Consider the following 13,275-nt stretch of genomic DNA (forward strand, 5'->3'; position numbering starts at 1 on the left):
AAAATAGGTCATCCTTATGACACTCTCACCTTGACCCTTCCAATACCATATTCCACACTCCTCAGGTATTTGACTGCCATTGTCGAATTTCAGCCTGGATTTCATCACATCTCCATAATCTTAATTTCATGCATCCCACTCTAATTTACCATATTGTTGTGTAACTCTTGCAGAAGTGAGATGGACTCCATCTAAAATTTGGTTTGGATGTCAAAACCGTTGATGCCACACATGTACCCAGACAGCATGAAAAGGTTTATCACTCACAAAGAAGCTTTCTGGGAAGAGCAGGGCAGGCTTCAGGCTAGTACAAATACAGAGAAAAAAAGACATCTTAGGGTTTTATGGTGGGTGTAGGGGTGGGACCAAGGTGAAGTTTCCCTCACATGGTCTGGGTCTTGCATGATTTGAACTTCCCACTGGCACCAAAGGAATGAGCCCCCAGGCTTTCTTATCAGTTTTCCCAGGTGCGGGCATAGGGAAAAGAGGAGTGGTGGGGTTTGAAAGCTGCCAGCAAATATAAAAAATTGATCCAGACTCTATTATACACCTCCTATCTTTCCAGATAATTTCCTCTTCGTCTGACTCCTGTTGTCCCTCAACTCCACAGTGACTTGTAACTCATCAATCCTACCGATTTTTTCTGTCCTTAATCTCTCCATATCCACTTGTTCCTCATCTTAAACTCCATGGTGAATCATAACTACTCCCTTACATCCTCAGCTTCCTTGCTGCTCTCTCCTTGATCTTCTTGTCTTGATAAAACCTGATTAAATAGAATTCTAAGCCTACACTGAGCCTCTACTCTGGCAGCTGATTATTGTTGGAGGAAAAACAGCTCAATCACACTGACTTGTCCCACTTAAATTCATGACCATGAACTCAAATAGGCCCTTTATGACACTCACCAAACGTGATATTTTTCTAGTCCATTCATCTTTCCATTCTCCTAGATGACTATTTCACACCTTTGCTTCTATCCTCAAGCTTCCATTACTCTTCTGCACCTCCTCTCCACTGATGACCTTACTTCCTGTCTGAGAAAATTAAAACAATCAAAAGAGAACTTCCACAGATTCCCATAACCACTACCACCCACCTGCCTAATTCCATAGATGAACAGTTTGTGCTCCTGTCTGCACATTATCTTTTCACTTGTGTGCTGGATTCCAAATTCTCTTTCCTTCTCAAGGACACCTCTCCAAAAATTCTCTCTTCTTGCACCTATCTAAATGTTTCCTTCTCTTCCAAACCATTTGCATCAGAAACAAATATTTCTCCCAATTTTTTGGTCAACCTATTTTTGACTTCACTTCCAACAACACTTGTTCTCTCATTTCAGGGCTCCCATTTGCAGAACTTCTCAAAAGAATAGCCTAATGTTAGCCATCTCCAATTCCTCTCCTCCCATTTTTCTTAAACTTGATCAAGTGCCTCCAGACGCCCCTCCCTGCTCTACTGACGTTACCAGTGGCATCCATGGTAACAAATCCAATGGTCAATTCTCAGTTTCCACTCACATATGAGTACTCACACCTTCTTGGTACACTACCTTCACTTGCTTTTAGGCACTTATGCTTGTTTCTCCTACCATTCATTGGCTGCTCCTTCTCAAACTCCTTTGCTGGCTCATTCACTACTCCTACCTCAATGTCCCAAGACTTCACCCTTGGTTCTCTTCTGTTTACACATTCCCTTGGTGATACTGTCTAGTCTCCTGGTTTTACATATCATGTAAGTGCTGACATCTTTCTTTATCCGTAGCTTGGACTACTCTCCTTAACCCCAGAGTCATATATACCACTGCCTACTCTAGACCTCTGCTTGGATTTCTAATAAATATCTCAAACTTAAATGTCCAAAACTGAACCCTTGATCTTTCTTTTCAAACCTACTCTACCTGTATCTTTCTCATCTCTATTGATTTATTTTTTCATACCCCCTATCAGCTGTATTATACCATTTGATTTTTGTATTTATATATGTTATTTATTGCCTGTTGCCCCACCTCCAAAATGTAATATCTACAAGGGCTGGGGTTTTTGTCTGTTTTGTTCATACATGTAACCGAATGAACTAAAACAGTGTCTGGGTGTTCTGTTAATATTTATTTATTGAATGGATAAAAAATGAATTAAACCAATAGGACCTATTCTTAGCTTACTGAAATCTCTTAACCCAAACTAAAAGTCAATGAAAAATGGGTTTATCTGCTAGCAATAAATTCTGCCCAGGTTTAAAACCAGTGTCTGTGCATGGGTTGGGGAGGGGCAGGCAAGAAGGTATCTCTTCAGAAATGGAAAGCACCAGGACAAGGCTTAGACAAAAGCTACAGTGAGTGTTAAGGTTTGCTTCTGGGGAAACCAATCCTCAGAGCCACAGGCCCAAATGAGTTCTAAATGGCCACTTAAACTTTGTCGGCATCATGTGAAAGGTGGACAGTGGGGGAAAGGAAGCAAAAAACGCATCTTCTTCCAACTCACTCACATCAACAGCTGTTCTTTCACTAGGATGCTGTTTTCCCTTATTTGCACTTCATTGTCAAAAGACGCCACACCCTGCATCACGTAGCCTTAACTGAGTAGCTACGCTACGTCCCAGGTCTCCAGTCTTCAGGACTGTATTTAATTCAGTAATATTTTTCTTTTGAATTAGGGTTTCTGGGTGGGGCCGGGAAAACTGAGGCTGTTTGAAAACAATACAAACTAAAAAGCTCGGAATTTTTAAAAAGTACGTTTTAAAAATACTTTAAGGCCCTTAGAGGCAAAGTGGATTTGGGGGTCACGGTGAGTGTGGCACAGAGGAGCCTGTCCGCGTCGGGTCGGCAGCGGGCGAAGAGCCGATGCTCCCGTCCGCGTGTGTCGGTCTGCGACAGACACTCCTTCCCTGAAGCGGTCCGCGAGGCTGAACAAGCCTGTCCCCAAGCTTTCTTGAATTTCCATGCAACCGGCCCAGACACGTCCTTGCTGAAGGAGCAGAATCCTAAGGGACGCTCCCTTGCCAGTACCGCCGCGCGGGCGTAGCCGAGGGAGCCCGGAGCCAGCGCCTTGGACCCACGCGCGGCACAGGCCCTCGCCGCGTCCGGTCCGGCCCGCCCCGCGCGGAGCGGAGCGTGTTACACCAGAGCGTCGGCGGCGCCCCCTCCCTCCTCCGCACGCCTCCCCTTTAAGCGCCAGGCACAGCTGGATTTGTGTCGGCTGAGGCGACGAGCGACTCCCTTTTATGGCGGCGTCGGCAGCAGCGACTCTGACAGCCACGACGGCCGCGAGAGCGGAACGAGAGGCCGGGCCTCGGGCAGCGGGCCACCAACACCGCAGCGGAGCCGCGAAGAGCGCCGCGCGCGCCGGGGCGGGGGAGGAGGAGTGGGCGGGCCCGGCAGCGCCGGGGGCGGGGAGGCGGGGGAAGGCGGGGAGCCGGGCCGCCAGCGCTCCGGTCTGCCACTGACTGCGGCGCGGCGGGGCGATGTGTGATTACCATGGCGAGGAGTCTCTGTCCGGGGGCCTGGCTAAGGAAACCGTATTACCTCCAGGTAGGCCGGCGGCGAGCCCGCCGCGCGCCCTCCCTCGCCGCGCGGTACTTGCCTACCTCCCTCCTCTTCCCTTGGTCGGCGCCCGCCGGAACCCCGCTGCCCCCTGCTGTCGGCACCTGGCGGCGCGCCCTCCCAGCCGCCCGGGCGCCGCAGCCCCCGAGGCAGCACTGCCCGCGCCCCACAGCCGTTGCCCTTGCACCTCCCGTGCCCCGACCTGCAATGCTCTGAGACCCAGGTCACCCGGCCCGGGCTCGCCCTCGCACCCCTCGCTTCCCAGGAGCCCCGAGACGTGATTCGGGTGCGACCCTATAGCCCTAGCAGTCAGGGCTGGGCAGTCTGGGTTCGGGACGTGCCTCGGTCTTCTCCTCGGTCTTGGTGCTCTCCTCCCCCTTCCCTCGTGGGCCCCACAGGTCGGCTGTTTTCGATTCTGTGTCCTGGGTCTTTAATCGGTGGTAGGTAAGGTGGTGTGTCATTCTTCCATATTTTGGAAAATAATGGCAATTTGTCACATCACTGTTTCCCGGAACCCCTGAGAAGCCCCGTGTGCCTCGTGCCGAACCCCTTGGTTCGATCTTTCCATCATCCGTGATTTAAATGGGAGGTAGGGCTCCGAAGCCCGATAGAGTCGGATGGCTGTTTGCTTTTTAAAAGGGAAGGAGACAGTGTCTGGTGGCGATCCCAAATACCCCAGCAATACAAATGTTATTCTCAGTCATGTCATGTGTACTGTTCGCGTGTTAATTTTTCATGATTTCCGTTCCACCCTCTGTTCCGCTGCCAGTCAGTCTTCGAACACTACTATTGCCTTCATGTATTTACTTGGTCACTAGGGGGACCTAGTGGACATCATTAGTAGCTGAGGGCAAATCCATCACCCCTTTGGAAAAACAACTACAAATCAATGCCTGGCACGGGGCAGCGGTATTGTCTGCATTCAGAGGACAGTATTCTTTTACTTCTTACAAGAAAAGACTTAAAGGAATTGATAGATAGTTCTGGGACAGGAATTCCTGCTCAGCTGGTGTTTTTATAAATTGTTTAAAAAGTTTAAGAAATCATCGTGGAGCAAGTAAATCTTTCGTTTTCGTTTGGACATTGCATTTGTAAGTCATTACCCTGCCATGAGTGATGTGCTGCAGATTGGAAGCATGGTTTGACAACCCATGAAATGATGGGTCTTTGTAGCAGTTCCTCCAGTAGTAACTGTGTCCTGAGGAACCGTGCAGCAACCCGGGCTAGAATTCAGTCCAGGCTACGTGGTACCTTTATGTGACGAACATAATGCCTTTCCAGACTATCCCCAAAATAAGTTTATTGAGCTATTTAAAACTTTTCTTTTTACTAAAACTATTTAGGTATTTATTTTGAACCTTTTAGATTTTGTGGCAGTCTTAGTTTTAGACTTTAATTTGCTTGCCTCTAAGTGTTCTCTGCAGATATGGCTGTGACACTTTTTGGCACTATAGCACAAGAGCTTTCAGATTGATTACGATTAGTTTTTACAAATATTTATGTCTCCATTAACAGCAAACACTTGGTATTTTGCCTTTCTAATTGTGCACATCATTATCTGTTACTAAATTAAGGTGAACACAGATTTTAAGCATTTCAAAAGGATTTTGGGCAGAGTGATATTTTAGTAGGTTATTTCTACATAAAATAATGATTAAACAGAAACTTTATTGATTATGGTATTATTTGAGACTTGGAAACCCAGGGAATTGGTGTTTTAAACATTGTCTTGGTATTTGTATTTATTCTTTGCATAAACTTTCTTATTGTCAATTTAATCAGTTTTTAAAAAAGGCCCTCAGATACCCAAGAGTCGTATCTTCTTCCATTACCTGCTACCTAAATTCCTCACCTTCTGTTTTTCATGCTTTCTCTATCAGTAGGTGCTTCAACCTCGAATTGTTTTGCACAAATCAAAATAAAATCTATTCAACTGAGTCTACTATACAGCTACTCAGTTTCTCAACAACTGAAGGTTGAATTAACATATACAGTATTACTTTCATATTTTTCTTGAGAATAAAATCATGTTCCTTTAGAAAAAGTATGAGTCATGATGAAGAGCTGAGTTTTGTTCATTTGTGCATCTATTTCATTATGGCTTTGAAAAAGTTTTATAACTTTTTGGCTTCATAGTTTCCACATCATAAAGTTGAAATTGTGGTTCTTAGCTGAATGCATCACATGAATGTGGTGAGATAAGCCAGATGAAGTTAAATCTGTTTTGTTATACCTTTACTTCATTTTAAATAGAAAAGCATATGAACCTTAATTGTAAATACATGTAAGTAAATATGTTGAATTCCTTCAACCAAAGGTCCCTGGCTTTCCACTCCCTCCTTTCCTTTATATATTGAGTGCATGATATTACTTATTTTATTGACTCATTCACTTACTTAATAAATATTTGTCACATGCCAGAAACTTTGCGAGGTGGTAGGTGTTCTGTAGGAGCTAAATAAACACCTTATAGTTGAGTCAGGGAGACAAACATTAATCAAATAATCTCAGAAATATGTATTGACAACATTAAGTCCTATGAAGGAAAGGAATAAAGAGTATCTGAGTGGAAGAGAACAGTTTATCTCTCTCCTCTAAAAGTATTTTACTATGGAACATTTTAAAAGTAAATAAAGTGGAAAAGAATAATGAACTCTCCTGCACCTACCTACCAGCTGCCTTCCACAATTATCAGTATTTTGTTTAATTTTCCCTCCCCCATACCGTTCTTCCAACTACCTAAAGTATTTTCAAGTAAATATGAGATATCACATCATTTTATTCAAATATCTCAGTATGCATTTCTAACAGATAAGGGTATTTTTACACATAATTATACTTTACCATTATCATGCCTAGGAAATTAATAACAATTCCTTATTTTTTCACCCCCCCCCCCAGGATGCATTACCCTAATAGGACTGAGTAAATTCGATTTGCCATTGAGTGGATTTACTGTGATTTGAGAGGTTCTCTTGGCAAAAAACAAAACAGAAACTCTCCCCTAACCAGCTTGTTCCTACTGGAAATTCTTCATTTGAGGGAAACTAATTTTCATTTCATGTCTTGGGATATATATGTCTTAGAGAATAAATGTCTCTTTTAAGTAACATTTTTAGAAAATGTATAATTTTAATTCAAAGTGAGGTTGTAATTAGTCAACAGGTGTAAAAAATCTTGTTTCGTTTGGGGGTAGGGAAAGGGGTAAAGAGTACAAAAGGAATTGTATTGCAAAGATAGGCAGAAAAGATAGAGGGCACAGCAAGAAGAGGAGGAGGTTATAGAGATGAGTATTGTATACTTGCACTTTTGCAGTTTGTCTTCAGCTGGGTGGAATCAAAAAACATTTGTGTCCTGAGGTGTTCAGGCTTTAGGGCTTGAAATTAATTGCATCTCCCCCCTTCCTACAGATTACAGGGAAACAAATTTTTAAATAATTGACTTAGGTATAAAAGAGCTTCATTCCCAGTGTCTTCACTAATCCAGGTATCACTGGGGTAATTGATAATGGTTCTAGAGAACTTTAGTATTATGCAATAAATGATATGTTTTCAGCTATAATATGGATTAAATAGGCATTTATGGACTAATGTGGGGCCTGATCATTATTTATAGCTTTGTTCATATATATAGCAAAAGAGATTCTGCTTGTAAAGAAAACAACTGATGTGGTATATCCATAGAGTAGAATATTATTCAGCAATAAAGAGTGAAGAACTGATACATGCTGTAACATAGATGAACCTTGTAAACATTAAGTATATGGAAGAAGCTGGTCACAAGAGACCACATAATTATGTGGTTCTAATTATATGAAGTGTCCACAGCAGGTAAATCTATGAAGACAGAAAATAGATAATTGTTGCTTGGAACTGGGAGGGTTGGGGGGAAAATGGGTATGAAGTGTCTTTTTGAGGTAATGGAAATGTTCCAGGATTGATACTGGTTATGGTTGCACAACTCTGTCAGTATACTCAGAACCATTGAAATGTATAGTTTAAATGAATACATTGTATGGTATATGAGTTATATCTCAATAAACCTGTGAAAAAGAAGGAATTGAGTTTATACCATTGTGATGTGGTCCTTCCCTCTACCTCTTGTTGCAATGCCAGCTTTTTGGTGCAGGGAGCACTTTTCCCAGAGGAGTGGCGCAGGCACACTGTTTGCTTGTGTGGCCTCTCTGTGAGCCAGGAGGGCCTGTGACCTGCAGAGCCAGCTTCTCATGGCAGGGCATTCCAGCAATTTTTGAGGAACCTTACCTGGGAAATAGTATTTCCTGGTTTGACTAAGTATGCATGGAACAGAGTAGAATCCTGCCTCTGAGATCAGAAATTGGATGTGTTAACCAGTTTAGACCATTTTTAGACAGTATTTCTTCCACTCCCCATATGGTGATATTGCTTTTGGCTTACTCGATGTGGTGACTGGGACACCTGCATTTGTCTGTTTTTAGCAGTGTGTTCTCTACAAATTAGGATCTACTTTGTTTAGCGTTTACTCATAGTCTGAGTGGGGCTGATAACATAGCAGCCCTATAATTTGTTGGTTTTGGTTTTGAATACCTTCTTCCTTCTCACTGTCATTTAAGTCCTGAAGAATGAAACTTGGAACAATTAAGGGTAATTCCCTATACTTAGGTTATACACATTTTCCATTCCAGTCATTCTGCCTGCATGCCCTGTTACACATAAAAAGCTAGCAAAATTCTAATGAAATTTGAAGTATCAGATACTTGGGTACTTCTGAAGGTTTCAGGCCCTTTGGGATTGCAAAAGTTTTAAATTTCTTGAGGCATCACCCTCTTAAACATAACTGCTCTAGCAGTTTCATCATGTGTCCAATAAGGCTCACATGAATGCATGGATAGATGGTACGTTCTAATTAGGGTGTTAGCACTCATTTAACATTTCTTGGCTCTTTGGTTGGTATGTGCTGTTTTTCAAACATGACTACTGTAAATGGTTTGGTTCTTTAGGACTTAAAGTGGATATTTTGTGGGATTTAGTGTCAGGGTTACTGTTACAGATTAACTGGTAATAGTGCAGTGTTGACAAATACCATAGTAAAAGTAATATGACTTCTTGCTCATTTTCAGCCTCTAGGATTATTTTAATTCTAAGGATAATTAGAGCGGGTAGTTGTTCCCTATTCCCCCAAGGCTTTAGAGAGAGAAGGACCATAAGTGGTGCGATTCTCATCAGCTTTATCAGACCTGCTCTTCAGAGCTAAGCTTTTGCCTTTGTCTGAAACTAAATCTTCATATTAATTCTAAATCTAAATCTTCTGAGATTGGTGTGTGTGCAGAGAGCATATGCATCCCATAATGTCTTAAATTCAAGCATAGGATTATAATGCAACCACTTGCTATTACCATTAGTTGCTTTTATACCCCTGTTGGAAACTCAGTGAATTCTCAGGCAGATTTCATCTTCACTACACTTCCGTGTTGGAGCACATGGTAAAAATGCTTCTTCATTGTCATCTCCCCAGTGCCCCAGTTTTTCAGCTTGATGGCTATTCCGTTGTTTTGCATTCTCTACAGAAGCCTGCCTTCCTCCCTCCCTTCCTCCCTCCCTCCCTCCCTCCCTCCCTCCCTCCCTCCCTCCCTCCCTCCCTCCCTCCCTCCCTTCCTTCCTTCCTTCCTTCCTTCCTTTTAGTAGTTAGGTCCATTTTAATGTTTTCATTTCTTGAAGTTGACTCTAAAAACCATACCGTACCACTCTGGTAAGTACTAACTTTTTATATTGTCTGATTGAAAAGAGAAATGTCTCACCTTTTTAACATACCTATTTCTAGACATTTGAGTAACTTGTGAATACTTTCCCCTTTCAAACCTTTTAATGTACAAAGTATAGGAGTTTAGAAAAACCAGGATATTGAAATATGAACACAATTTTGGGTTTTAAAAACCCAAAATATTAGTGGATGAGTTTTTCTTCTGAAGTAAGTAGTTATTTTTTATTTTTTGGTTGAGTGTTTAATGAAATTAAATAATTATCTTCTTTAGATGTGATCATGGTATTGTGGTCATGTTTTTTCTTTTTCTTTTCTTTTTTTTTTTTATCTTTAGAGAGGAAGGGAAGGAGAGTAGGAGAGAAATATCAATGTATGGTTGCCTCTCATGAGTCCCCTGCTGGGAACTGGCCTGCAACCTAGGCATGTGCCCTGACTGGCAATTGAACCGCGAACGTGTGGTTCGCAGGCCCGAGCTCAATCCACTGAGCTACACCAACCACGGCTCTTTTGTTTTTTAATGTGCTGCAAAACACATAAAGTTCACCATCTTTACAGTTTTTAAGTGTATGCTAAAGTAGTGTTAACTATATACACATTGTTGGCAACAGATCTCTAGAACTTCTTCATCTTATAAAACTGAAACTCTGCCTATTGAACAACTGACTCCCCATTTTGCCACCCCCGCCTCCAACCTCTGGTAACTATTATACATTCTACTTTAGGTTTCTGTAACTCTGACTTCTTTAGATACTGCATATAAGTAGAATTAGGCCGTATGTGTTTATTGTGACTGGCTAATTTCACTTCGCATAATACCCTCCAGGTTCATCCATGTTGTCCCAAATGGCAGAATTTTCTTTCTTTCCTTCTTCCTTTTTTTAAAAGGCCCAAAATTATTACAAATAATGCAGTGAACGTGAGAGTGCCAATATCTCTTTGAGATCCTGCTTTCAGTACATGGATACCTTGAAGTGGGATTCCTGGATTGTAGTGTAATTCTATTTTTAATATTTTGAGGAACCTCCATACTGTTTTCTGTAGCGGCTATACTATTTTACATTTCAGCATAGAATGCACAAGGGTTCCAATTTCTGTACATCCCCACCAGCATTTATTTTCTGTTTTTGTTTTGTTTTTGATAGCCACCTTTAAAAAATTTATTTTATTTTATTTTATTTTTTAGAGAAGGGAAGGGAGGGAGAAAGAGAGGGAAATATCAGTGTGTGGTTGCCTCTTGCGCGCCCCCTACTGGGGACCTGGCCTGCCACCTAGGCATGTGCCCTGACTGGAAATAAAACCAGCTACTCTTGGGTTCTCAAGCTAGTGCTCAATCCACTTGAGCAACACCAGCCAGGGCAATAGCTACCTTTTTAACGGGTATAAGGTGATATCTCATTGTGGTTTTGATTTGCATTTCCTGATGATTAGTGTTTAGAGTCCTTTGCATGTGTCAATCATCTTTTCATGCGCTCCTCAGTTGTTGTTTGGAGAATGTTCCTTTTTTCTCTTACAGTTGGCACAGTGTGTCCCAGCTAGTTCTCTGCTCTAGGTTTCCCCAGGTTGCAAATCGAGGTGTTGCTAAGGTTGAGTTTCCTGCTGGAGCTCTGAGAATGAATTGACTTTCCGGACTCTTTCAGGGTATAGTCACAATTCAGTTCTGTTCAGTTGTAGAACTGAGTTCTCCATTACTTGGTGGCTGTTGGCTGGTGGCGGTTCTCAGCTTCTAGAGGCTGCCTAAATTCCATTGTTCATGGCTTCCTTTCTCTAACTTCAAATCCAGTAATAGTGGTTGGAGTCTTTTGCGGGCTTTGAATGTCTCTGACTTTCCCTTCTGTCTCATCTCTCTGACTCTTCTGCCTTCCTGTTCTGTTTCAAGAGCTTATATGATTACATTGGGTCCACCAGGATAATCCAGGATAGTATTTCTATATTAAAAGTCAGCTGATTTAGTGACCTTAGTTTCAACTGCAAAGCTCCTTCACAGCAATACCTAGATTAATGTTTGATTAAATAACCAGGGGTTGGGAATCAAGAGGGAGACATCTTTAGAATTCTGCCTGTCACAGAAAGAATGTAAATGAATTCTGACATTTAAAAAAATTAATCATTTTCTAAAATATTTTGTTTTTTCCCATTATTATTAGGTTTAAAGATGTTGCCATAGAAGAAATTTTATAAAAGAGTTATTGTATTTATCATCTCTGCAGTTTCTGTGAGAGGAATTTTGGGTAATTATTAAAAGGAAAGAAAATGGAAATATCTGCTGAACAATCACATGTGTAAATACTTGATTTTTAATACACTTGACTCTTGAACAACATGGGTTTGAACTTATCAGGTCTACTTATACATGGATTTTTTTTCAGTAAATACAGAAATGTATTTTCCCTTTTTTACAGCTTTCTAAGTAACATTTTGTTTTCTCTAGCTTACTTCATTGTAAGAATACAGTATATAATACATATAACACATAAAGTATGTGTTAATTGACAATTTATGTTATTGTTAAGGCTTATAGTCAACAGTAGGCCATTTAGTAATTAAGTTTTGGGGTTAGTCAATAGTTATACTTGGATTTTCTCTGGTGGGGGAGGGGTAGCATCCTTAACCTCTGTGTTGTTAATATAAATGCAGTTCTTAAATCCTTACTACCCTTACACAAACTAGCGTAAGTTTGAATTCTAAGAAAAGCTTCCTTAAAGTGTAACCTATTTATTACTATAATTGATTAAAGTTGTTTTTCTTTACCCCTTAAAGAAGACAATACTTGGTTTTGTTTTAATGAGTCAGCTTACAACATTTTCAATCACACCTGATCCAGTAGAACTGAATTTGTCCCCAGTGAAGGCAGAGCCTGTTTACTACCCTGGTCTTGTCCTTTATCCTGAGCATGTATACACTCAGGATGTGCAGTATAGTACATACATTTTAACATATATTCAAAAATATTGTGCAGTCACTCTAAGATATTCAGCACTAAGCACACACTTCTCTCTTTTGCATTCTTACTCTTTAGTGTTAAGAACACCACGATCATATCCTTATCATTGTCATCATAATTGAGGTCCTTGCCATTCCAGTTTTCCCTGTCCTGTCCACTCTCTTTGGCTTCCCTCCATTTTCTGTCAGTCAGGATCCCATGATCTGTCATTTCAACTACTCTTCTGTGCTCACTTACTACCTCCTTGCTTCTCTGACCTTCTTTCTTTCTTGCCCTGACACTCCCACAATTTCCTTTTGGTCTCATCTTCCTTTGCGCCCTGATTTCTTCAGGACTCCAGCCTCCTCCTCCTCCTCCCTCCTTTCTCCCTCCTCCCTCCTTCCTTTCTCCTTCTTCCTCCTTCCTCCTCCTTCCTTCTTCCTCCTCCTTCCTTCCTCCTCCTCCTCCTCCTCCTCCTCCTCCTTCTTCTTCTGATTTTGAACATTCACTTTGGGTAATTGCATCTCTCACATGGCTTCCATCATAAATCAATACTAATGGGACTCAACTCTGTGTCACCAGTCCATACCTTCCCCCAGCAGTTGAGATTTGTGTTTCCAGCTGCTTATTTTATATCTTCTAGTGCCTCATATTCAACATGCCCAAATCTAAACCCACCCCCAACTTCTTTTCCTGTTTCAGTTAGTGATATTCTCCAGTTACTCAAGAGAGAAATATATCCAAATCCTTTTAGACTCTCCCTCTTTCCTTACCCTTATATTTAATCCCTCAGCAGGTCCTCTAGTGCATCTCCTAAATAATATTTGATTGTATCACCTTTTAAAAAAGATTTTATTTATTTTTTAGAGAGGGGGAAGGGAGGGAGAAAGGGAGAGAACCATTGATGATCGATTGATTCCCTCTTGCATACCCCCAATGGGGAACTGGCTTGCAACCCAGGTATGTGCCCTGACCAGGAATCGAACTGGCGACCTTTCGGTTTGTGGGATGATGCCCAGCTCACTGAGGCACACCATTCAGGGCCTCTCACTTCTTTCTTTCTTTTTTTTAAAAC

At 41.6% G+C, this 13,275-nt stretch overlaps 1 protein-coding gene across 1 annotated transcript in view; it reads left to right on the forward strand.

The window, feature by feature from the left end:
• Positions 1-3,402: 3,402 nt before the first annotated feature.
• DIPK1A (divergent protein kinase domain 1A) overlaps positions 3,403-13,275 on the forward strand; it is a 120,524-nt gene continuing 110,651 nt past the window's right edge. The window contains exon 1 of the mRNA XM_037162027.2: positions 3,403-3,529. Coding sequence (XP_037017922.1) covers positions 3,476-3,529 — 54 coding nt within the window. The 5' untranslated portion in view covers positions 3,403-3,475. The remainder of the gene's footprint in view (positions 3,530-13,275) is intronic.

Source organism: Artibeus jamaicensis, unplaced genomic scaffold, assembly GCF_021234435.1.
Source record: "Artibeus jamaicensis isolate MK-2021 breed Jamaican fruit bat unplaced genomic scaffold, CSHL_Jam_final contig_482, whole genome shotgun sequence".
Lineage (NCBI taxonomy): Eukaryota > Metazoa > Chordata > Mammalia > Chiroptera > Phyllostomidae > Artibeus > Artibeus jamaicensis.